Source organism: Eleutherodactylus coqui, chromosome 9, assembly GCF_035609145.1.
Source record: "Eleutherodactylus coqui strain aEleCoq1 chromosome 9, aEleCoq1.hap1, whole genome shotgun sequence".
Lineage (NCBI taxonomy): Eukaryota > Metazoa > Chordata > Amphibia > Anura > Eleutherodactylidae > Eleutherodactylus > Eleutherodactylus coqui.
In genome coordinates this window covers 175,627,398-175,653,356 of record NC_089845.1, presented here as the reverse complement: position 1 = coordinate 175,653,356, position 25,959 = coordinate 175,627,398, and the positions used below count along the sequence as shown (strand labels likewise).

Here is a 25,959-nt window from a genome sequence, read left to right as displayed (position 1 = left end):
AGTCGTGTCCTTGGATTTCCAAGATGGGCTCCTTGCACTAACTCCAGTCCGCGGCAGTACAGGTTTACCGTGCCATGGACATCATGTCGTCAGGCCGTGTTACGGCACATATTACGCGGACAGCGGGTTCCTCGGAAGCTTTTTGTCAGCTCTCTCCCGATGGTGCATGGGACCATTATTGGGGTCCTTTTATACTCCGTCTCTGAGCATGCTGGATGCCTAGGCTTCCCTCCATGCTAGTCGCAGTTGCACAGCTTATTGCGCTTCGTTGCACATGCGGTTTCTTATCATTTCCCACCCCCTTGGGTCCTGCTCTGGAACGTTCCAAGGTCTTGCTGTTTCTCCCAATGATACGGATGAGAAATCAGGATTTTTGGTATAACTTACCAAACTATAATAGGTATAACTAAAATCACTTTCACGTTCATTGGGGGACACAGCACCCACCCAGTCTGGTATTAGGACTGTGCCATGCCCCCTGTGCGGCCGGGGTGGCCCCTGTGCGGCCGGGGTGGCCCCTGTGCGGCCGGGGTGGCCCCTGTGCGGCCGGGGTGGCCCCTGTGCGGCCGCCGTGCCCCCTGTGCGGCCGCCGTGCCCCCTGTGCGGCCGCCGTGCCCCCTGTGCGGCCGGGGTGCCCCCTGTGCGGCCGCCGTGCCCCCTGTGCGGCCGGGGTGGCCCCTGTGCGGCCGGGGTGGCCCCTGTGCGGCCGCCGTGCCCCCTGTGCGGCCGCCGTGCCCCCTGTGCGGCCGCCGTGCCCCCTGTGCGGCCGGGGTGGCCCCTGTGCGGCCGGGGTGGCCCCTGTGCGGCCGCCGTGCCCCCTGTGCGGCCGCCGTGCCCCCTGTGCGGCCGCCGTGCCCCCTGTGCGGCCGCCGTGCCCCCTGTGCGGCCGGGGTGCCCCCTGTGCGGCCGCCGTGCCCCCTGTGCGGCCGCCGTGCCCCCTGTGCGGCCGTCGTGCCCCCTGTGCGGCCGCCGTGCCCCCTGTGCGGCCGCCGTGCCCCCTGTGCGTCACACATAACGGTATAATAGGATACAGTTCTTCAGCATTGTTATTCATTAAATATTGTTCTCGTATCCCTCTGGCTGCTCCTCCAAACTGCGCTCTCTGGATGCCTGCAGGAGTATAGCTAGTGGGAGGAGTTAACACTTCTATGCTTAGTGTCGCCTCCTAGTGGCAGAAGCTATACTCACGGTCTTGCGGTGTCCCCCAATGAACGGGACGAGAAAGAGAATTTACAGTAAGTTATACCAAAAATCCTGTGTTTGCCCCGATTGTCTCGTTTTTTGTTGTGCAGGCTGCTGTGGGAGCATCAATACCAAATGTCCTTTTTTTCTTAAAGGGGTGAAAAGTGGGGGGGGGGGGGGGGAATGTTCTTTATATTTTAAACCACTGTTTTTTTTACACTTAATTTTTTTTAACACATTTTTTATGTTCCTTCAACCCGCATTGTATGATCGCTAAGGCATTGCATCAGTACAGTAATGCATTATCACTATTGCTGACAATGATCAGCCAGACTGATGGCAGACTCAGACACCATGTAACGAGGATATGTCATCAATAGATTGCCGACGGTCTGTCACCAGGGACCCCTTTCCCCCGGATCAGCTGTTCTCGGGACTGGTGCACTAAGCTGACTTCTGCAAAGTAGACAGCTCCATTCCCACTGCAGTGGCCAGGTTTGGTATTGCAGGTCAAACTCATTTCACTGGGAAATGGTCTAAGTGCTCGAGGGCAAACAGCTAATCGGCAGGAGTCCCGAGTGACGGACCCTCACTGATCTACTATTGATGACATATCCTGAGGATAGGCGCGCGGTAGTTTACAACTGGACAACCCCTCTAAGAAATCAGGCCCTTTGGCTCGCTGAGGTCTGGAGTGCCATTTGGAGACCCCTCACACTGGCGAATGTCCTTCTTTATCCCTTCGGATGTTTAGCACTAAACGGTTACAATCCTGTTATGGAGGGGAGAACTTTACTGAAGGTAGTTGTTCTTTTTGTTTACAGTGGTGTTTGATGCTTATTATAACCCCCACCTTTCCTCCGGCGGACTTGACCATGTCCTGCATTACACAGACTTCCCATTGGTTTCCATGGACACTGTGTAATGCCTCTCCTCTCCTGTGGAGGCGCTGCAGGGAGGTTGAACACCTGGTGCCAGGCTCCCTGATTACAGCTGATCTCTGGCGCTCTCACCCTGTGGGAAGCTGTTAGATGCTGAAGCTGCAGTTTGTTGGCTATGGTCTGCCCTCCCAATGACAGGAGGTGTCACAGAGGATCTGCTTTGTTTTACAGATGGGCTTCATGACTTGCGTCCATGTTCTCCAGATGAGGATTCTGCTCGCGGCGATAAAGAAGCTTGGAGCAAACCGCAAAATGTGTGTCTGAACGACGTCTCCTCCTCCGGCTCATCGGCTCACTGTGAGTCTCCTCCACAAGACTGCAGTTTATTTCCTGTGGACTCCAGTGCAGGAAATCCCAGGAGGCAGCGGGAAATAGAATCAAAGCTGATTAGAAATAGACGCATCTGCTGATAACCGAGCGGATACCTTCCCTCGGATGGTGACGCCTCCGCCATGACAGGGGGGCTGTCCGTTGGGCCTCATTCACACCCTTTATGTAATAAGGCGCCATATGGAAGCATCCAGAGCAGCGTGCCTCCATAATACAGTGCTGCTGGGCCTTAAAGGGATTGTCCAGGAATGGCATAACATGGCTGCTGTTGGTTCAATCATTGGAGGCTTGTCCTAGGAGGGGGAAGAGGCGGGGCTATGGTGAACGGGGTAGCATTAAGCCATGACCCCGCCCACTTCCTCTCTGCCAGCCTCCTCCTTTGGTCTGCAGCCCTCTTCTGCCGTTCCTGGACAACCTGCAGTCCCATGTAACCTGCGGATGACGCATTCCTGTCCCCGTGAGAAGTGGTGCATGTTATGTAAGCTGCCCAGCGCCTGACACGCTTGTCTCTGCTTTGGCGCATCCATCTTCCGCCGTGGCCTTTATCTGGTGTTTTTGTCTTTTTGTAGTTTCTCTGGATCGTGGAAGAGAAAACTTGGAGAGTAAAGAGCGAGCGCTCATGTCCGAAGTCCGGGCGCTGCGCCACAAACTGGCATCCCAGGCCGTGAGAAGGTACCAGCCATCACACCCTGCCGGCGCACAGTGGGTGTGACGCCGCCTCCTGGGGCTCATCCTCATCACAAGTCTATTTATTCTCCCCACCGGAATCGCATCGCGCAAAATCCATTAAACACGTTTTATACCAAAGCATTGTGGAGTCATGATGAGAATGTGAGAATGTGCAGTAGGCGCTCCTCTCCACTAGGGGGCCGCCGGTCCGCGGGGAGTAACCTCTTATAGAAATAGGCAGTTATGGTAAATAATGGCGGCTTTATTGATTAAGAAGCAGCTGGCGCTCCCCGCTCTCTGCACGGCTACAGAAGTAGGAAGGTTTAACCTGAGAACTCACTGAAACAAGTTATGGTAACCCAAGAAGGCCATTGAACAGGCGAACAACTGCAAGATGACCACGTACCGCTCTGCGCCATCTCTGGAGGGCGAGGAGAATCGTCTCATCGGAGGCTGGGAGGGTTAAAGGGGGTTTCAGGAGAAGCACATGGTCCCCAGTAGCCGATCGGCAGTGTGAGCTGCAGCTGGAATGGTTACAGCGGCTGTAGCGCCGCGGTGGTCTAGTGCTGCCGGCCGCAGCTCCTTCAGGCTGGCTGATCTGCTTCTTAGGGTCAGTGGGGTTTTCATCGGTTGCAGTGGTGTCTGGGCTTCAGGGGGTTTTCTGCTGTTTTTCATCAGCTTCTCAATAGGCCCCACCCCTATACTGACCCCGGGCCCATCCCATATAGGGACTCCAGATCTCCCCTAAATACTGACTGCAGACCCCTCCCATAAAGTCACCAAAGACTCCAACCATATAGGGACCCCCGACCTCTCCCATATATTTACCCCAGATCTCCCCTAAATAGAAATACCAGACCAACATCCGCCGTTTCTCTCTGTATAACAGATCCCCTCACCACAAATAAGGATAGCAGTGGGTGACCTCATTTAAATATGACCCCCAAAAGGAAGTAAATCGACCCCCAACTAGTTGTACCTCAATCTGACTAGTATCTCATCAGGGAACTCCAGCAGTTTATCTCGTGTCATGAATAGAAGTGGACAGAGGAGGCTGCAGAAGGAGGAAGGGGCCCGTGCCCTACAGGCGCCCATCTTGACCTTCCAATCACCTTGGAAAGAACTGCACAGAATTAGAGGGAATTCTGCGGTATTTTCATCAGAAAACCTCATTAATCAGCAATAGCGATTCTTCTGATGTGCCCCCCCCCCCCCCCCATCCCCAACCCACCATCAGATCAGGTTCAACTTTTTCTTGGAAAACCTCCACAGAGATTGCAGCCCCGTATCTTCACGTGAGCATTGGGAAAGTCCCAAGGAGTGACTGTAGCGGCTCTTCATGGAGGCTCCATCGGCTCCGGGTTCTAGGCTTGGTATTTCCTGTGGCATGTGCTGTCCGTTCTGGAAGCGCGGTTACAGAAGCGTTGCCGTCCAATCATCCAAATCTTCATGAGGCGGGGTCAGTCTCCTTTCTCTCCAAGCTCTGGCTTCTCTCCCACCTTCTACATCGGCGACAGAAAGATACCGAGTTTCCATCCACAATGAGTAATTGGTCTGACAGCGACGACAGGGTGGTGGCCTCTTAGACACACTGAATACAGTTTGGAGTTTGTACCCGACCGGCTCCAGGGAGGGTCATAATGTACATCCAGAGCAGCACTTCTCAGGGAGATAAGGCAGAACAGAAAGACACGAGGGTCATCTTCTCCTTTGGACTTTAATATCCCCTCTTAACTTGCTTATCAACTGATATTCCAATGGAAGGGTTGCTTAAAAACCACTCTGGCAAAACCATTTCCATGCCTGCCACACTCTGGAGCGCTCCTCTGTGTACTGCAGCCACTTCCGTGCAGTACTGCCCCCTGTATGATGCTTATCAGACATCGTCTGCATTTCTCTCTGTTTTCCCTCCATATACATATTGAATGCAATCCCATAATACATCAGCACAGTGTCACATGACCAATCAGTACCATCTCCGCCTACAGGGAGGACTGTGATTTTTATCAATAACTGAAATAGGAGTGTCTATTCATGAGCAGTAATGGGATAGTAAGTGACCCCCTATGTAATAAAACTAATAACACACAGCTGTACTGCCCATCCCCCATGCATATTAGCACTTTCTGCTTAGCTTGAGCATCGCTGCTGATTAGAGCCACCTGATTGGCTCTTCGGCACCACGTGACTACACTGCGTGCACGCGGATTGCCTTCAGCAGCCGTGCACTACACTTAAGCAGCATGGGGTTAGGTTTAGGGTTAGGGTTTAGTTTAGGGTTAGTTTTAGGGTTTAGGTTTAGGGTTAGGTTTAGGGTTGGGGTTAGGTTTAGGTAACCCTAAACCTAACCCCGTGCTGCTTAAGTGTAGTGTGTAGTGCACGTCTGCTTAACTGTAGTGTGTAGTGCACGGCTGCTGAAGGCAATGCGCGTGCACGCAGTGTAGTCATGTGGTGCCAAAGAGCCAATCAGGTGGCTCTAATCAGCAGCGCTGCTTAAGCTAAACAGAAAGTGCTAATATGCATCCCCCACAGTACAGGAGGAAAGTAAGTGACCCCCTATGTAATGTAATTAATAACACACAGCTGTACTGCCCATCATCCACAGTGTAAGAGGAAAGTAAGTGACCCCCTATGTAATAAAACTAATAACACACAGCTGTACCACCCATCATCCCCCACAGTACAGGAGGAAAGTAAGTGACCCCCCATGTAATGTAACCTATAACACACAGCTGTACCTCCCATCATCCACAGTGCAGGAGGAAAGTAAGTGACCCCCTATGTAATGTAACTAATAACATACAGCTGTACCGCCCATCATCCACAGTGTAAGAAGAAAATAAGTGACCCCCTATGTAATGTAACTAATAACACACAGCTTTACCGCCCATCTCCCACAGTGCAGGAGGAAAGTAAGTGACCCCCTGTGTAATGTAACTAATAACACACAGCTTTACCGCCCATCTCCCACAGTGCAGGAGGAAAGTAAGTGACCCCCTATGTAATGTAACTAATAACACACAGCTGTACCGCCCATCATCCACAGTACAGGAGGAAAGTGACCCCCTAAAGCACATACAGAATGGGAGGAATTGGGCTAAGCAGCAGCACATGTGAAAAAGACTTGGGTATACTAATAGATCAGAGACTGAACATGAGTCAACAATGTGATGCAGCAGCCAAAAAGGCAAACACAATTCTGGGATGTATTAAGAGAAGCATAGAGTCTGGATCACGTGAGGTCATTATCCCCTCTACTCTTCCTTAGTCAGACCTCATCTGGAATACTGGGGCCAGTTCTGGGCACCCCACTTTATAAAAGACAGACAAATACAAACATTGTTATATATATACTCATTCATTGTCAGTAACATCTCTCCCTTAAGCCCAACTCCCACAGGGGGATTTGATTTTCAAGAACCTGTGTGGAAGATCTGCAAATCAAGCCACCCATAGGGATACATTGGCGCCCGCAAAGCAGCTTTAAAGCATGCGGAAGTGATTTGTTTCCTGGCATGCGGATCGCATGCACGGGAAGAAAATCGCATGCTCTATTTTCCTGCGGATCCCGCAGGGACAGATTACGTTGGAATCAATGGAAGCTGTCCAATCCACGGCACACCCGCAGCTATCACTGCGTACATGCTGCGGGAAAATGGGGGATTTTTTTTAAAAAAAAGGCACTGCACATGCGCCAAGCACTTCTGTGAGGGTATATGTATATATTGCCATATGTTTTTTATGCTTTTATACCTGTATGCAAGTTCTATTCAAAGTTAAAATGAGAAAAACTTATATGTCGCCTTACATCAGATATTCCAAAAGTTTGCAAGGCCGAGATAGATGTGTCCAGAAATTCAGAGATGATACAGAACCGAACACGAAGGCCGTGTACTTGGCTGTTTTCCCAGAAGCGCCGTATCTAGATAACGACTGTTCAACTACGTATATAACTTTCACTGTCTCAGGCTGGACATCCGGACTTTACATATATGGTTATGTGGTGAATTTGAGCCAATGAGACTATTACCCATTCCTAGTGATGAGACCAAAGGGTATAAGACCAAAGGGTATAAGATCCCATGTAATCTGTAATAAAGTGCGCAGTTATGTCCCCGTGTGAGGAACTATACCAGACCTCCGTGTGTGGTGTCTCTTCTTTACCGCCGGCAGCGGGGCATTGGGGTGGGCCTGATTAGTGCTGTACGCAGAAATTACCCTGACAAATGGCGCCCAACGAAAGTGGGATGGTAAAACCAGAGCCGTGCAGCGCAGTCCACCCGGATCCACGCCACGGGGAAGCCGTCCTACTACAAACCGAGCCTGATCAACTCACAGAACTCCAGGTAAGACCAGCATATATTTATGTTGTGTTTTACGCTGAGAGTCTTGCAGCAGGAGGGACCATCTGTGTTTTGTGACCGGATGGGTTGGGTTAAGAATTCTACATGGTAACTCGTGTGGGCTTTGGGTTTGCCGTCACGGACCACTAACCGTGATATGCGCACCAATCGCTCACCCAGGGACTAGTCATTAGTCTATTTGTACTTTGAAGTCCGTAGTGTTTTAACGATAGTGGAGGTTGTTTGTTGTATCTGCAGAATTTTTTTCTCTCTTTTTCTTTTCATTTGGTCTCACAGAAGAAGGAACCCTCGGTTGTTTTAGTTGTTAACGGTTTAGCTGAGAGGGATGCACTCTGTGAGACAGGTCCCATAGACGAAGGAACCCTCGGTTTTAGTTTAGTTAGTTGTTGATGGTTTAGCTGAGAGGGATGCACTCTATGGGACTGGTTCCATAGAAGGAGATGCCTTCGGTTGTTTTGCCGTATATAAGAGGCTAACAATTCGGGTCAGAAGGATGCATTCTATGGAGCGTGTTATTATTGTTGTTGTTGATGTTCTAATATGCGTAAGACCTTATTAAAGAAGACAGAGCCCCTCAAGGGCTGCCGCCGTGCGGATCAATTGATGGCGGAGAGACAGGGGTCCCAATTTGTAAACTGTAAGAAAACTCTTATGAAAATGTGTGACATCGACCCGCACGGTAGATTACAATATGGGGACTGGGAGGCGGTCTTTAGGACCAAGAAGGGCGCCTTGAAAGACCAAGGGTTGCTAGAAAGTGCTGAAGTGAGGAGGAGAGAGACAGTCAGAGAAAGTTAAGTATGTACACGTATTAAGAAAGTATCCGTAAGTGAAATGTTGGAAAGTACAGTAAGTGATCTGGAGGGTGTCGGGAGAGTGTCTACTGAAGGTTACATTGGCAGTTAGGTAGGGAGAGAAATATGGGGAACAAGCAAAGTCGAGAAGAAAGTTACATAGCATGTGATTTGTTGGCAGAGAGAGAGAGGAAAAGGTGTATAATACTAGATAGATAATAGATATAGATGTATATGTGTGTATATATGTATATATGTGCAAATGGTTAACTGAGCTTGCTTTTAGAGGAGAAGGATTGTTTACTTGAAGCTGCAGTCTGTGTAGCTTTTCAAGGTCAAGAAGATAACAGTGAGAGAGAATGCAATACTAACCCTGGAAAGTAGCCTTGTTTGCTTGAATAAAATGAAAGCTTGAAATTAATCTAATGAATTATACAGTCTTAGATTTCAGGAAATATAACAATTTCTAAGGTATATTCTTACTGGGTTCTGAGGTCACAAATGGAGACGTCTTGGTCTCTTTCATACAGGTGTAAGCTGTCAGAAGGTCCCAGCATATGTGTTAATTATGAGTTCAAATGCAGGGAATAGTTAAACTAAAACAACTTATTCAGTCAGTGAATGCATATTCGTAGAGAGATAACAGTTATTTTGCAAAGGTGGGGGCTTTCAGAATTCACTCTAAGCTCAGGGTCACAGATTCTAAAATACTTCAGCGTTTAATGCAGCATATAATAGCTTCAGTAAATAGGAAATATAGAATGTCTCAGTCACTCAGCAAACTTTTTCCCATAATTTGTCAAAAATAGCGCTCATTCACAATCTCATCTCAATAGAATCATGTACTTTATAACATTATAGCACTCACCTCAATGTTTTTCAACTGATGTATGTTTGTTTGTTACACTTTTTGTCTGTGCATCTGTGTGTGCTGGTACACCTTCAATGTGGGGGTGACGGGGCAGACTTGAGCGCATGGATGGATGAGAGTTAATGCCCAGTGTTCAGGCTGTGATGAATGTAAAATATGTGATGTGGATATTGACTGGGGATAAAAGTCCCCCCCCCCCCCCCCCCCCCATGCATAAGACTTTACTTGGTTGTGATGTGGACGTGCGGACTGTGGAGCTTAAATGAAGTTGTGAAAAAAGACGCAAGCAGCCAGTATCGAAGGGGTGGAGCTAGATGATGTAAAGGACGTAATGTTTCATCCCTCTTGTCCACAAGGGAGGGGGTGAGGATCTTGAGCAGCTAGTAAAAGTTTTTGTTTTTGTTTTTTTTTCCCTCTCTCAAATTTGATAGGACATTGCAGGCAGGAACCAATTAATAATGAATTTGCTTAACCCCTTGAGTGGCACGCCCAGAAAATTTCCAGGGACGAGCTCCACTGCTCATAGCAACATAGCCCGGAAGATTTCCGGGCTATGTATCACTATGGAAGCTGCAGAGCACAATGCCACAAGCTGTGACAGTGTGCTCTGCCTGCACAGACCCACACAGAGCAGTGCAAGGGCTTTGAAAAACCAGCAGAAGATATTGCCGACATGTCGGCAATGTCCTGCTTTGTTTACAAGTTGCCATAGAGACCATCGGCTTGTCAGAAGCAAGCCGATGGTCTCTGTGGCAGGGAGAGCTGGTTGTTAGCTGTCAGAGGACAGCTAGGTACCTGCTCTTACAGCAGAGATCAGAGAAAACCTCCGATCTCTGCTGTGTTAACCCTTTACATGCGGCAGTCTATGTGACTGCAGCATGTAAAGGGCTGTCACTGCAGCATGCAAAGGGCTGTCACCATCAGACCCCCGGAATGTGATCAGGGGTCCTAATGGGTCCTTGTGGAAGTCCCCTAAAGGGACAAAAAAAAAAAAAAATTAAAAAAAAATAGTAAAAAAATTATTAAAAAAATAAAAAAAAAAACTTGTCTCCCTTTACTTTGTAAAAAATCAAAAATACAATCACACATGTGGTATCCATACGTCGTAATGACCCAGAGAAGGAAGTTAATACATTATTTAACCCCTTAATGACATGGCCCCTGTTTTTCTTTTTTCCCCATTTCTTTTTTTCCTCCCCCCTGTTTAAAAAATCACAACTTGTCCCGTAAAAAACAAGCCCTTATATGGCCATGTCAATGGAAAAATGAAAAAGTTATGGCTCTTGAGACGCAACTGCAAAACTAGTTGAAATTCAATGATTAGACCATTTTAAAAAACCTGCCCTGGTGGGCACGACAGGGTGGTAGGAAACCCGCCACTCAAGGGGGTTAAAGGATCTCACATTTCAAATATTAATAGATGTTTGTAGATTATTCTGCCCCGATGTAACTCATGTCTCTGTTATAGGTGCTAACATCTTACAGGCCTTATCTGCATCCATCAAATCTTTTTACAATGTTATACTACCTTGAAACCGGGTACTATTGTTCCAATTGAGTACCCTGGTTCAAAGCGGGGGAGGAGAAGGCATAGGTGATCTAGGTATTGCAAATCAGCCATTTTTTAATTTTTTTTGCAACAAGATTCTGATCTTTTTGAAATAGAATATCAGCCTGATTGTCTAGCATTGATGCAACAAGAAAATTTAAGTTTTAAAAAAAGTTACTGAAAGCCCTTGTTAATGCATATTTTGAGTTGTTTTTTATAGATGGTACCAGGGTGATTGACAACTCCACACTGGATATGCAGTGGTCACACAACAAGATGTCCTAAAAGCAGAATGCCTCCGCATGTCGCAGCACAAGAAGCGGAACTGAAGGCCCTCACTGAGGCGTGTAGAGTGGTAGAAGGTAAGACGGCAAACATTTACACTGACTCTCGGTATGCATTTGGCATAGCTCATGATTACGGCCCAACATGGAAGGCCAGACAGTTTTTTACCTCAGCAGGACAGCCAATTAAGAATGATGCAGCGGTACAGAGTCTCACGGAGGCCCTACTTCTACCTAACAAAGTGGAAAGCTCACACTAATTCCTACACCAGAGAAACAAGAGGCAACGCCATCACAGGCCACACAGCAAAAGCAGCGGCCCTCAAGCCGTGGAAGAAAGAAGAAAAGAAGAATTTGATAAAAACTTCGGACTTTGATAAAAACTTCGGACTTTGATAAAAACTTCGGACTTTGATAAAAACTTCGGACTTTGATAAGCTAAAGACTTTACAGTTACAAGCCAGAAAGGAAGAAAAGGAAAAATAGACTAAAATGGGACAGTGTATGGCGAACAGTCAACAGCACTTGCCTACCACAGTCCCTGTGCCCCATGATGGCCCAGCCGATGCACGGAAAGACGCACTTCTCAAAGCAGCAATGATGTCGACGCTTGAACAAAGACGGGGGGCTCCTGGGTTTTCTGTAGCTGCTGCATCATTTGTCCAATTTTGCATGATCTTTGCCATAAAGTAACCGGGCAGAAGTAAATTTGCCACATCACACTTGCCGGGGCCACTCTACCCATTTCAGGGATTGCAAATTGGCTACATTCAGCTCCCACTTGTTGGGAAGTATGAATATGTGCTTGTTGTTGTTGATGTTTTTCAGGTCGGAGACCTACCCTGTTACCAAAGTAAATAAGCAGGTAACCGCACAGAAGCTCATGAATGAGGTAATCTGCAGATATGGGGGATCGGAAGTGATTGAGTCAAACAAAGGTACACACTTCACAGGTGAAATAATGCAACACATCATGTCTGCTTTGGGTATATTCCAGGCTTTTCACACACCCTACCATCCGCGGAGTAGTGGGAAAGTAGATACAAAAGGCAATGGAGGAAATGGGCAAATCTTGAATTGAGTGTCTTCCATTAGTTTTTCTTTTTCTTAGGAGGATACATGTCACAGTAGCAGAGTTTGGGGAATGATTTTCTTGTTAATGTTGTCATAGGTCTCTCCAAGGAATTGTCAATAATGTATTCTGTAGTCTCTGCTTTTCTCCCAGGTCCTACAGATGAGTGTCACTATCTGAAACCAGGTGACAGGGTCTATGTAAAAAGGTTTGAGAGAGAAACCCTGTTTGAATGTCCCTACCAGATGTTGCTTACCACCCCAACTGCAGTCAAGCTCGAAGGAAAGCCCACTGGGATCCACACCTCGCACTGAAAAAACTCATGATCCTGCATATCCTTTACATGCTATAATGTGGTACAATTCCTCTAACACACACCTTTGACTACTGTACACTAGCCCCCTGTTTCAGAACAAATTAATACAATCAAATGTGCAATATGAAGCCTACACTGAGGGGGAGAATCCAACACCGCATCGTGCTAAAAGAGAAGTTGACGCTCCAGGTGGTAACTTTGATCCACATGTACACATAGATACAATAGGAGTGCCAAGGGGGGTGCCAGATGAATTTAATTCTAGAGATCAGGTTAAAGCAGGTTTTGAGTCCTTATTTGCTATTGTCACTGTTAATAATAATGTAGATTGGATGAATTATATCTATTACAATCAGCAGAGGTTTGTAAACTACACCAGGGATGCTTTACAAGGGTTAGCTGACCAGTTAGGGCCTAATGCATCCATGGCGTTCCAGAATAGAGTGGCCCTGGATATGATTTTAGCAGAAAGAGGTGGGGTATGTTACTTCCTGTTTGTGTATTATCCCTTTGATCAAAAAGAGTATGAGTAAGGGACTGGATAATGTGACACCAACGTTTCCCTTGTTTGAAAAAGATGAAGAGCCAGTTCCGATAATGCCAACCACGTACGTTACCAGAAGAATGGAGAAATGTACTAGTACTGCGCCTGTCCCGATCTCCTAAGATGGATTGTCAGTGGAATTCCCATTTGCCTAGGGATAGTGCAGAAGACCTTAGGTTCGAGCGAGGGCACACCCTGCGGGGTGTTAACTCGTACAGATAGAGGGTATGGATGCCCAGAAATAAGCCCAGGGAATCCATGGCCTCCTTCTGAGGTGAGGTAGGGATCCCCCCTCCTAGGAGTAGGGACTGACGGGCAGTGGGAAAACCCTGACACAAGGGAGAGGCAACCGAGGAAGAGTGCATGGCCTGGTGCTTGATCTCCATATAAGTTTTTAGGGGGGTTTGTGAGGGTATATGTATATCCAAACATATATCCCGCAGGGACAGATTACGTTGGAATCAATGGAAGATGTCCAATCCACGGCACACCCGCAGCTATCACTGTGTACATGCTGCGGGAAAATGGGGGATTTAAAAAAAAAAAAAAAAAAGGCACTGCATATGCGCCAAGCACTTCTGTGAGGGTATATGTATATATTGCGATATGTTTTTTATGCTTTTATACCTGTATGCAAGTTCTATTCAAAGTTAAAATGAGAAAAACTTATATGTCGCCTTACATCAGATATTCCAAAAGTTTGCAAGGCCGAGAGAGATGTGTCCAGAAATTCAGAGATGATACAGAGCCGAACACGAAGGCCGTGTACTTGGCTGTTTTCCCAGAAGTGCCATATCTAGATAACGACTGTTCAACTACGTATATAACTTTCACTGTCTCAGGCCGGAAATCTGGACTTCCCATATATGGTTATGCGGTGAATTTGAGCCAATGAGCCCATCACCCATTCCTAGTGATGAGACCAAAGGGTATAAGATCCCATGTAATCTGTAATAAAGTGCGCAGTCATGTCCCCGTGTGAGGAACTATACCAGACCTCCGTGTGTGGTGTCTCTTCTTTACCGCCGGCAGCGGGGCATTGGAGTGGGCCTGATTGGTGCTGTACGCAGAAATTACCCTGACACTTCGTCTGGCTCCCTCGGGCGCATCCGCTGTGCTGAAAGAAGATGCGGCCACGATGGAGACCTGCGCTAGACCTGGAGAGGTAAGAAAATGTCTTTTAATGGCTATTTCTGCGGCCATGCACGGATTCAGCAGTGGAATCTGTGCATACCTGTATGAGTGAGGCCTTAGAAGGAGTCATCACCATGCATTGCTTGGTGGTCTTTGCTTCCTCTAGAACACTGACATTTGTCCACCTGTCTTCCCAAGAGATTAGCAGGATTCTTCAGAGGGGAGGGATGACAATGAATGTGTGTATACCCCTAAAAGGAGTGTATATGTATAGGGGGTCACTTACTGTCACACTTAGCATTAAATAATCAAGTTATGACCCCTGTACGTTTCCTATTTAGGACCTAAAGAATGGCCGAGCCAAATTTCATGTTTCTACGACACGGGAAAGTTAGAGAAAAAAATATATATAATGTACACACACTGATTGGAAATAACATCATTCCCCCTAGGAGGAGTATATATAAGGCCACTTTCTTATGTACTTTATAACCTTTCATTATATGTACACAGAGGTCAGTTAGATTCTCCTCAGTATATAAACATAGACGTGAGGTAGATTCTCCTCAGTATATACACAGAGGTGAGGTAGATTCTCCTCAGTATATACACACAGAGGTGAGGTAGATTCTCCTCAGTATATAGACATAGAGGTGAGGTAGATTATCCTCAGTATATATACATTGAGGGGAGGTAGATTCTCCTCAGTATATACACACAGAGGGGCAGTAGATTCTCCTCAGTATATACACATAGAGGTGAGGTGGATTCTCCTCAGCATATACACACAGAGGTGAGGTAGATTATCCTCAGTATATATACATTGAGGGGAGGTAGATTCTCCTCAGTATATACACACAGAGGTGAGGTAGATTCTCCTCAGCATATACACACAGAGGTGAGGTAGATTATCCTCAGTATATATACATTGAGGGGAGGTAGATTCTCCTCAGTATATACACACAGAGGGGCAGTAGATTCTCCTCAGTATATACACACAGAGGGGAAGTAGATTCTCCTCAGTCTATACACAGAGGGGAGGTAGATTCTCCTCAGTATATACACAGAGGTGAGGTAGATTCTCCTCAGTATATAGACAAAAAGGTGAGGTAGATTCTCCTCAGTATATACACATTGAGGGTAGGTAGATTCTCCTCAGTATATACACAGAGGGGAGGTAGATTCTCCTCAGTATATACACACAGAGGTAAGGTAGATTCTCCTCAGTATATACACATAGAGGTGAGGTAGATTCTCCTCGGTATATACATAGAGGGGAGGTAGATTCTCCTTGGTATATACACAGAGGGGAGGGAGATTCTCCTCAGTCTATACACACAGAGGTGAGGTAGATTCTCCTCAGTATCTACATAGAGGGGCGGTAGATTCTCCTCGGTATATGCATAGAGGGGAGGTAGAATCTCCTCAGTCTATACACATATTGCTGAGGTAGATTCCCCCCAGTATATAAATCATTACCTGGTGGGAGTTGTAGTGCATCACTATTGCACAGCTAGGCCTGTTTGCAGCCTTCCATATTCTTTGTTTCTGCCTGGAGTTATTGTTACAATACCGCTGTCAGCGTGAAAGTGTCCGCCAATAATTCCATAATTATTTACACCGCTCTGTGTCTGCTCTATTCGTTATCCACCATGCTGAGGGGTAGGGCTTGAGGACGTGGGTGCGGACGCCGGCGAGGACGCGGAGGTCCAAGTGAGGGTGTGGGCACAGGCCGAGTTCCTGGTCCAGGAGAATCGCAGTCGGCTGCTGCGGGATTAGGAGAGAGGCAAGTTTCAGGGGTCCCCAGCTTCATATCACAATTAATGGGTCCACGCGGTAGACCTTTATTACAAACAGAGCAGTGTGAGCAGGTCCTGCCGTGGATGGCAGAAAATGCATCCAGCAATGTATCGACCACCCAGTCTTCTACGCCGTCCACTGCTGCAATTCTCTGGCTGCTGCTCCTCCTTCCTCCCAGCCTCCTCAGTCCATAAAAATGACATATTCTGATGAGTAGGCAGACTCCCAGGAACTGTTCTCGGGCCCTTGCCTTAATTGGGTAAAAATGGTTCCTCTCTCACCTGAGGAGTTTGTCGTGACCGATGCCCAACGTTTGGAAAGTTCCCGGGGTCCGGGTGATGAGGCTGGGGACTTCCGGCAACTGTCTCAAGAGCTTTCAGTGGGTGAGGAGGACGATGATGATGAAACACAGTTGTCCATCAGTGAGGTAGTAGTAAGAGCAGAAAGTCCGAGGGAGGAGTGCACAGAGGATTTGGAGAAAGAGCCGCTGGACGATGAGGTGACTGACCCCACCTAGTTTGCTAAGCCAACTGAGGACAGGTCTTCAGAGGGGGAGGCAAGTGCAGCAGCAGGACAGGTTGGAAGAGGCAGTGGGGTGGCCAGGGGTAGAGGCAAGGCCAGAGCGAAGAATCCCCCAACTGTTTCCCAAAGCACCCCCTTGCGCCAAGCCACCGTGCAGAGGCCTAGGTGTTCAAAGGTGTGGATGTTTTTCAGTGAGAGCGCGAACGACCGACGAACAGTGGTGTGCAACCTGTGTCGCGCCAAGATCAGCCAGGGAGCCACCACCACCAGCCTCACCAGCACCAGCATGCGCAGGCATATGATGGCCAAGCACCCCACAAGGTGGGACGAAGGTCGTTCACCACCTCCGGTCGCACCACTGCCTCTCCCCTTGTGCCCCAACCTGCCACTCAGATCCAACTGCCCTCTTAGGACACAGGCACGAGCGCCTCCCAGCCTGCACCCACACCCTCACCTCCGCTGTCCTCGACCCCATCCAGCAATGTCTCTTAGTGCAGCATTCAGCTTTCGCTAACACAAGCGTTGGAGCAAAAGCACAAATACGCTGCCACGCACCCGCACTCTTAAGCTTTAAACGTGCACATTGCCAAATTGATCAGCCTGGAGATGCTGCCGTACAGGCTTGTGGAAACGGAGTCTTTCAAAAACATGATGGCGGCAGCGGTCCCACGCTACTCGGTCCCCAGTCGCCACTATTTTTCCCAGTGTGTCGTCCCAGCCCTACACCAGCATGTCTCCCGCAACATCAATCGTGCCCTCACCAACGTGGTTACTGGGAAGGTCCACTTAACCACGGACACGTGGACAAGCACAGGCGGGCAGGGCCACTATATCTCCCTGACGGCACATTGGGTGAATTTGGTGGAGGCTTGGACCGAGTCAGAGCCTGGGACCGCTCACGTCCTACCCACACCCAGAATAGTGGGTCCTTCCTCGGTTCTGGTATCTGCAGTGGGGTATGCCACCTCCTCTAAACCCTCCCCCTCTTCCTCCTCCTACGCAACCTCTACCTCTCAATTAAGAAATGTGAGCAGCACGTCGCCAGCAGCCGGTGTGGCGCGGCAGCACAGCGGTGGGCAAGCGTCAGCAGGCCGTGCTGAAACTACTCAAGTGACAAGAGGCACACGGCCTCCGAACTGCTGCAGGATCTGACAGAGCAGACCAACCTCTGGCTTTCGCCGCTGAGCCTCCAACTGTGCGTGGTCATGTGGGACAACGGCCGTAATCTGGTGGCGGCTCTGCAGCTCGGCAGCCTGACACACGTGCCATGCCTGGCCCACGTCTTCAATCTGGTGGTTCGGCGGTTTCTAAAAAACTACCCCCACTTGTCTGACCTGCTCGGCAAGGTGCCGGCTCCTGTGCACATTTCCGCAAGTCCACCACGGACGCTGCCACCCTGAGGACCCTGCAACGTCGGTTTCAGCTGCCAGAGCACCGATTGCTGTGCGCCCTGCCCACACGGTGGAATTCTACGCTGCACATGTTGGACAGGCTCTATGAGCAGCATAGAGCAATAGTTAAAAAAGCAACTCCAACATGGGCAGCGGAGTGGTAGTAAGCCTCCCCAATTCTTTACCGAGGAGTGGGCCTGGATGGCAGATATCTGCCAGGTCCTCAGAAACCTTGAGGAGTCTTCCCAGATGGTGAGTGGCGACGCTGCAATCATTAGCATTACCCTCCCGCTGCTATGCCTGCTGAGAAATTCGCTGCAAAGCATAAAGGCCGACGCTTTGCGGTTGGAACAGGAGACGGGGGATGACAGTATGTTGCTTGATAGCCAGACCACCCTCATGTCTATATCTCAGCGTGTTTTGGAGGAGGAGGAGGGGGAAGAGACAGCTGGGCAAACTGCAGAGGGTACCCATACTGCTTGCCTCTCATCCATTCAGCGTGTATGGGCTGTGGAGGAGGAGGATCCTGAAAGTCATCTTCCTAGCGAGGACAGCCATGTCTTGCGTACTGGCACCCTGGCACACATGGCTGACTTCATGTTAGGCTGCCTTCCAGAAGAGGAAAGGGGTTTGAGAGTGATGCAATACCACAGGGCCCTGGTGGACAAAGTGAGTGATGCTAAACATCCCTTCTGACAGCGCTAGCGGCAGAAGGCGCAGTTCCGATGGCCAAGTAGCAGGGGAGGTGCGGAGATCAGCCAGCATGTTCAGCGCAGGCAGGGGAACACTCTCCAAGGCCTTTGCCAGCTTTATGGCTCCCCAGCAAGACTGCGTCACCACTCCCAGTCAAGGCTTAGTCGGAGGGAGAACTGTAAAAAGATGGTGAGGGAGTACATAGCCGATCGTACCACCGTCCTCTGTGATGCCTCTGCTCCATACAACTACTGGGTGTCAAAGCTGGACATGTGGCACGAACCTGTGCTGTATGCCCTGGAGGTGCTGGCTTGCCCTGCCGCTAGCGTCTTGTCAGAGATGGTGTTTAGTGCAGCTGGGGGAATCATCATGGATAAGCGTACCAGCCTGTCAACTGCCAGTGCCGACATGCTTACACTCATAAAGATGAACAAAGCTTGGATTTCCTCAGACTTCTCTTCTCCACCGGCGGAGAGCAGCGGAACCTAAAGATTCTTTTTGCTGTAACCGCAGATAAAAGCACTCTTCTCTATCACCGGAAAAACGGGGCATTTAGCTTTGTCAATCTGTCTCTGACATTAGTCCTCCTCCTCCTCCAGAAACAACATGTCATCACGCTGAATTGCCAATTTTTCTCTTTACAATTTTTAAAAGTTTCAAAAGCATTGAAAATTTAACATGAACCAATTTTTTAACAGGCCTGCCTACAGGCTCTGTTACAAATTAAGCAACAGCGAGCTGTATCTTTCAAAAAATATTTATGGGTTTCCCCTGCCCTCTTGGTTGATACATTTTTCAGAGGTACACTTGTACTCTTGGTACACTAATTTTTCGGGCCCACGCCTATACGCTTATCCAACTACTTTTTCCGGCCTTCGCCTATGCTCATGGTACCCCAATGTTTCACAGGTTGGCCTATACTATTACTACAGAAATTTTACTTGGGTCTGCCTGCCTATACTTCTGCTACAAGAAAGTTACAGGGGTCTGCCTATACTGCTGCCACTTAAATGTTGCAGGGGTCTTCCTATACTGCTGCCACTTAAATGTTACAGGGGTCTGCCTACACTTCTGCTACAAGAATGTTACTGGGGTCTGCCTATACTGCTGCCACGTTAATGTTACAGGGGTCTGCCTATACTTCTGCTACAGAGAATGTTACTGGGGTCTGCCTATACTTCTGCCACGTAAATGTTACAGGGGTCTGCCAATACTTCTGCTACAAGAATGTAACTGGGGTCTGCCTATACTGCTGCTCCATAAATGTTACAGGGGTCTGCCTATACTTGTACAGAAATGGTTCTTCTGGGGTCTGCCTATACTCCTGCTACCAAAATGTTACAGGGGTCTGCCTATACTTTTACTAAAGAAATTTTACTGTGGTCTGCCGATACTACTGCAACCGAAATGTTACTGGGGTCTGCTTATACCTTTTCTACTGGAATGTTACAGGGGTCTATTTATACTATGGGTGCACACAAACTTCCCATCGCGGTGTTTTACCTATCTGGCCCCAAAACACTCACTGACTAGGGCATGAATTGTGGGCCGAGGCCAACATGTATTTTCTCTCGTGTTACCACAGTTATCTGTGAAACTCGTTTGGGACACTGAAGAGGAGCGTTACTGCCTTAATGAGACGTTCACAGCTGTACTAGCATCGGAGTCCGATCTATGCCTGCGTTTGCTGAGGGTGTGTGCAGTGGCCTATGTCCTCGGCGGAGTGAAAGTGTGCCATGTTTGGGCACTGTCATTTCTTCATGTTTATTACTTTCTTTTGGTTCCTTCTGCTCGCCTATGCTGTGGGTGCACAAAGACTTCCCATTGCGGTGTTTGACCTGTCTGGTACAAAGACATTGACTGACTTGGGTAGGGTGCAGAGGGCAGATGGCTTTACCCTTGCAGTGTGGATTGAGCTATCTGACACCAACACAGAATGAGTAGTGTGAGGGGACCCGGATTGCCCATTGCTATGTAACTCGTGGCACCTTGGGTACCACAGTGTGTTTGCTGGAACCAAGCCGTACCAAGGGCCCGCTCACATACTTCTCACACAGGCTATTGCGGGTCTTGGTCTTGGTTTCTTTGCCTTGTAAGGCCACCTCCTCCTCCTGCTTGGGGTCAGGGGATCAGCACTGGGCATCATGTATTTGCTGTTGTGTTACCACAGTTATCTGAGACACTGGTTTGGGCCAAAGAAGAGGAGCATTACTGCATTACTGAGACCTTCACAGGTGTACTAGCATCGGAGTCCGCTTCATGCACTCGATTGCTGAGGGTGTGGGGAGAGGCCTATGTCCAGGGGGAAATGCAACTGCGCCAGGTTGGGCCTGTGGAACTTCTTCCTGGCTAATGCAGTCATTGGAGCGGTGAAAGAAAATGTAATGGATTTACTGAGACCTTCAACAGGTGTACTAGTATTGGAGTCCGCTTCATGCCTACGATTGCTGAAGCTGTGGGCCGAGGCTTATGTCGTCGGTGCGGTGCAAGTCTGTCATGTTTGGCCGCTCTGATTTCTTTATTGTTCATGTCTTCGGTTGCCTAGGACCCTCCTATGCTGTTGGTGCCCACTTAGTTCCCATCGCAGTGTTTGACCTGTCTGGCACAAAGACACTGACTGACTTGGGTAGGGGGCAGAGCGCTGACGGCTTTCCCCTTGCAGTGTGGATTGAGCTATGCAACACCTAGACAGAATGAATACCGTGTGGGCACATGGATTCCCCATAGCTATGTAACTCATGCCCACATTTGCAGCTCCTGACGGAGGTTGGCACTTTATTGGAATGAAGATCGAACGTCAATTTCTCATCGATTCTCTACAGCATTGTGGGCTATCGCCCCGCCCCTTTTAAAGAGGGTCGCTGCCTGGCCCTGCCAACCCTCTGCAGTGTGTGCTTCCGGTTCCTCCTCATGGCAGACGCACTTATAAATAGACATGAGGGTGGTGTGGCTATGAGGCCAACGTGTGGCATGAGGGCAGCTGAAGGCTGCGCAGGGACACTTTGTTGTGCGCTGTGGTCACTAGGTCGTGTGGGGGGCTTGGGCAGCATGTAACCCAGGAGAAGAGGCAGCGGTGTGTCCCGCAGGCAGTGATTGTCCTTGGTTGCAGGTAGTGTGGTGCTTAGCTAAGGTGTGCCTTGCTAATGAGGGTTTGTCCAAAATAAAAATTGTTAGGGGGGGGGGCACTCTTGCCGCTATTGTGGCTTAATAGTGGGACCTGGGAACTTGAGATGCAGCCCAACATGTAGCCCCTCGCCTGCCCTATCCGTTTCTGTGGCGTTTCCATGACTTTCGTATGCTTTCTAGATTTTCACAAGTGAAACACCAAAGCGGAGCATGGGCGATACACAAAAATGCTCGAGTCGCCCATTGACTTCAATGGGGTTCGTTACTCGAGATGAGCTCTCGAGCATCGCGGAAAGTTCGACTCGAGCAACGAGCACCCGAGCATTTTGGTGCTCGCTCATCTCTAGTTAGGACCTAAAAAATGATCATCCGTTTCTTACAGAGAAACAATTTAAGTGGCATGACTTCTTGTGCTTCGCGTGTCTTTGTGTGAAGTCTGCCTCTAGTGACTCTGTTATGCTGCTCTCTGTAACTTCCTTTATGTTCTCTTCACCTACAACTTCTGATAACTCTTTTCAGTCTCTGCTTTTTGAGCGGCTTTCTCAGCTTCAGACGCACCGTCTGCTTCAATGTCTTCCAACTCCCTTTGGGATCTCGTCAGCTGCACCTCCTGCAGTTTCTACTTTTCTACTGTTTCTAGATTTCTTCCCTCAAGCCTTATCCGGTTTTCACAAGCTGTTGCCCCGTCGCGCCCCGCTCACCTTCTAAGCATAATTCGGCACACTTTACTGCTTTTATCTCAAGGTTCTCCCTCAAGGTTTTGATTTCCTCTATACGCTCTTGAGGTTTCTTGTACTGGAGTTCTCTTTTCAACATCCGTCTTGGTGATAACCCAGTCTCGTATTTCCGTGCGCACCTGCTTTTTAAGCTGTTCTTCTGCATATTTCGCCAACCTTGATTTCTTCCCAGTAAGCCCCTGTTCACACATCTTCTGTTTCTTCTGCCATACTAACATCTCCTCATTCCTGCTGAGGATTCATTGATCATGGCAGCTGCCTTTTCTTCATACATTGATTTCTAGCTTCCAATTCTTCAGTGATTTCACTCTCCTGCTCTTCAGAGCCCCACATGCAGGGTTCTCCTCCATAGGCTGCCTGCACACGGGCGGAAATCCCGCAGCGGGATTTCCGCACTGAAAGCCTGCATAAGATTGCGTTAACAAACGCAATCCTATGCAGCCGGCCGCGGTTTGGCCGCGCGAAATCTCGCGCAGCAAACAAACTGCGGCATGTCCTATTTCTGTGTGGGGCTCGCAGAGCCCCGCACAGAAACGTCACTCACCTGGCCGCTGGCTCCGGTCTGCGCATGCACCGGCTGCCCCGCAGCCGGCACATGAAAGAGCCCAGGCCGCCAGGCACAGGTGAGTATGCGCTCGTGTCGGGTCCCCCTGCAGGCGCTCGTGTCGGGTCCCGTGGCGAGAATCCTTGCCGCCGGATCCGACCCGCTCGTCTGCAGGCAGCCATAGTCTTTGGGATATCTGCAGCCATATTCTGAAGGGTTCAGATCTGTTTTGACAGGTTTCTTTTAGTTTCTGCATCTTCCTCCAACTGCTTGAGGAACACATTTCTCTCATCTTCCAGTCTCTTCAGGTGTGCAAGGCCAAGCCTCTAGCACATATCATCTTGCAACAATTTCTAAAAAATCTTGGATCTGCGATTCCTTTTCCACCTGCAGCCTACGTTCTGGTAGGGTGTGCTGCCGTTCTACATGGGTTTCCAGCGGTGCAGCCACATAGGTGGTGGGGGGTTGATTGAGCTGGCTGGGTGTGGGTTTCTCCAGCCAGCCCATCCCCCAGGTCCTCTGCTTATATATACCAGCTCCTCTGCTAGAAGCTGCTGGGCTTTCTACTGTTCAGTGTGAACAGTGTCGTGTTCCTACGTGTTGGTGCATGTGCCAGACATGTGCTGTGAATAGTCCTGTTCAGGAGGCATGGTGTTCAGTGTTGCCAATCCCTGGCATCTTGGTGTGAGCTGTGTCCAGTCCTGCTGTGTTTTATTTGTCGTCTGGGTATGTCCCTCAGTTTCAGTCCCCTGTCCAGACGATCGCCCCATGTGCAACCTTCTTTTCCCATTATTCCCATGGAGGTTTCCCTTTTGACCTCGTTGGGACAGGAAGAAGAGAGTTCTTAAGGCCGCCTCCCACCAATATTCTCCAGTGTTCTTCCTGTCCCAACAGGACACAGGGAGAGTCTCCATGTGTGTCAGAGGATGGAGGAGGTTTTCTTACCAGGCCCCGGCGTATTCATCGGTGGATCGCTGCCCCCTGAGGAATCCCTGCGGTAGAGGGCCTGGACTGAGGCTGCATGGATCCTCCACTCAGTCCGGATTCTTGTTCGGTTGTAAGATCGTTGCCCCTCTGCAAAGGCCGAGCATCCCTGCAGAGGGGCTGGTGCCTAGAACAAGAGCGGCCGCATGGTGACGTGGCAGCGCGGTGAAATGATATGGGGCCGCATAGTGATTACGTGGCCACGTAGTGATCCAGGCGGCAACGCAATGACGTCAGACGCTGCGCCCATGCCAAAATTCAAATAAAATGCAGCCTTTTCTCCCCAGAGCTCACCCGTATGGGCAGTAAGCTCTCTTTTTCTTCCTGAAGTGGTGCAGCAAGCCTGGACAGCCTGGAAGATGACGGGGAGTGCATGTATGTGAATAGTCTACTTGAACAAGGGAGAAACGCATAACTGTGTACTGAAGGGGTATATAATAGCCTCTCCTGCACTTTATTGCGGCAGGATCCATCCAAGCAAAAAATGGAATGTAAAAGAAGGCCTAGAAAATGCGCCAAGAAACTGGATGATGTAAAAAAGCTCATGTGGATAGAATGCACGTCTAAAATTGTAAAAGAGGAGCAGCAGTCCCCGTCAGATGGTGGTGGGGGGGGGAGGTACAGGCGATAAAAGCTCAACCGGTCTCCCAGCCTCAGCCTGGCCCTTCTAGGCCAGCAAAAAGGGCGCAGACACAGGGCCAGATATCCTCCACCTCCAATATTTCAGACATGGATTCATCGGACGGCGAAATTTCCAAATTAACTCCGCCTCTCATTGTCGAGGATGACCGTAAAAAATACTATTTTTCCAACCAAGATTTAGAAGAGTTAATAATGGCAGTGCGCAATACAAGGGAGGTGACGGGCGTTCAACAAGGCCTAGATCTGTCCAGGACAAAATGTTTGGCGGATTCAGGTCAAAACGCCAAAAGTGGTTTCGTGTAAATCAGACACTGTCCGCTTATAGAGGAAGAATGGGAGAAGGCTGAGAAACGACTGTCAATATCCAGAGAGTGTAAAGACCGGCTCCTGTTCACCTCGGAAGACACCAAGTTATGGAATGAGGTTCTAAAGGTGGACTTCAAGTCGCAAAGTTGATTAAAAAAAATCTTGCTTCCATTTGAAGATGCTTCGCAACTTAAGGAGCCAATGGATAGGAAGGTGGACTGCCTCCTTAACAGAGCATGAGAAACTACAGCAAGCATGATAGATGCCAACGTAGCGGCCACGTCAGCCGCACGTTCAATGAATATGTGGCTCTCTCAGTCTCATTTGATGCAGGAAACCTCTAGAGGAATTAGCACAGGGCATCCCTTTACTTAAAAAGGCTACAGAGTTCTTGGCCGATGCTTCCGCGGAGTCTGTCCGCCAAGAATGCAGGATTAGGCAATGCCGGTGGGCAGGCTCTATGGCTCAGAGCGTGGCCGGGCGATACTGCATCTAAAAATGAACTCTGCTCAATTCCTTCCAGAGGGGGATATCTCTTTGATCCTGTATTAGACAAGATACTAGAGATGGCAAGAGATGAGAAAAAGGGATTTCCGATGGATTAGGAGCAGTACGGGTCCCTTCAGGCAGCCTTTTCGCACCAGGTACCAGAGAGGCAAAGACAAGACAGGCAGGTGGTCCTACGCAAATGGTGGCAAGGGTAACCCCCCCCCCCTATTCCAAGGTCCAAATGTAAATGAATCCGCAACTCCGGTAGGGGGTAGGTTATCCCAGTTTGCGGGGAGATGGTCCCAAGTTTCTGGAAATCCCTGGATTTTGGAGATTACTTTTTCGGGGTATAGAATTGAGTTTTGTTCCGTTCACCTTAGGAAGTTCTTGGTTTCCCCAAAACAGACACCCCTTCTCCAAACAGTATTGGAGGAGGAGGGTAAAAGCCTTTTGCAGATGGGTGCAGTTATTCCGGTTCCCTCCTTGGAGTGCAGTTTGGTGCTGAAAACAAAGGGTTTGTTTAGGACTATTCTTCATTTAAAATCCCTAAATAGTTAAATCTCTAATCGTCGGTTTAACATGGAGACTGTTAGGCCTCATGTCCACTAGGTAATTCTAATTCAAAAAATGCGCGGCTGTCCCGCATGCATGATCCGCGCCCATAGGAATGCATTG

General features: G+C 48.9%; 1 protein-coding gene across 5 annotated transcripts in view; it reads left to right on the top strand.

Moving 5' to 3' along the window:
• TBC1D31 (TBC1 domain family member 31) overlaps positions 1-3,260 on the top strand; it is a 185,547-nt gene extending 182,287 nt beyond the window's left edge. For all 5 annotated transcript variants that reach the window (XM_066578806.1, XM_066578807.1, XM_066578804.1 and 2 more), the window contains 2 exons: positions 2,295-2,420; positions 3,023-3,260. In XM_066578806.1, coding sequence (XP_066434903.1) covers positions 2,295-2,420; positions 3,023-3,165 — 269 coding nt within the window. In that variant the 3' untranslated portion in view covers positions 3,166-3,260. The remainder of the gene's footprint in view (positions 1-2,294; positions 2,421-3,022) is intronic.
• The last annotated feature ends 22,699 nt before the right edge of the window (positions 3,261-25,959 follow it).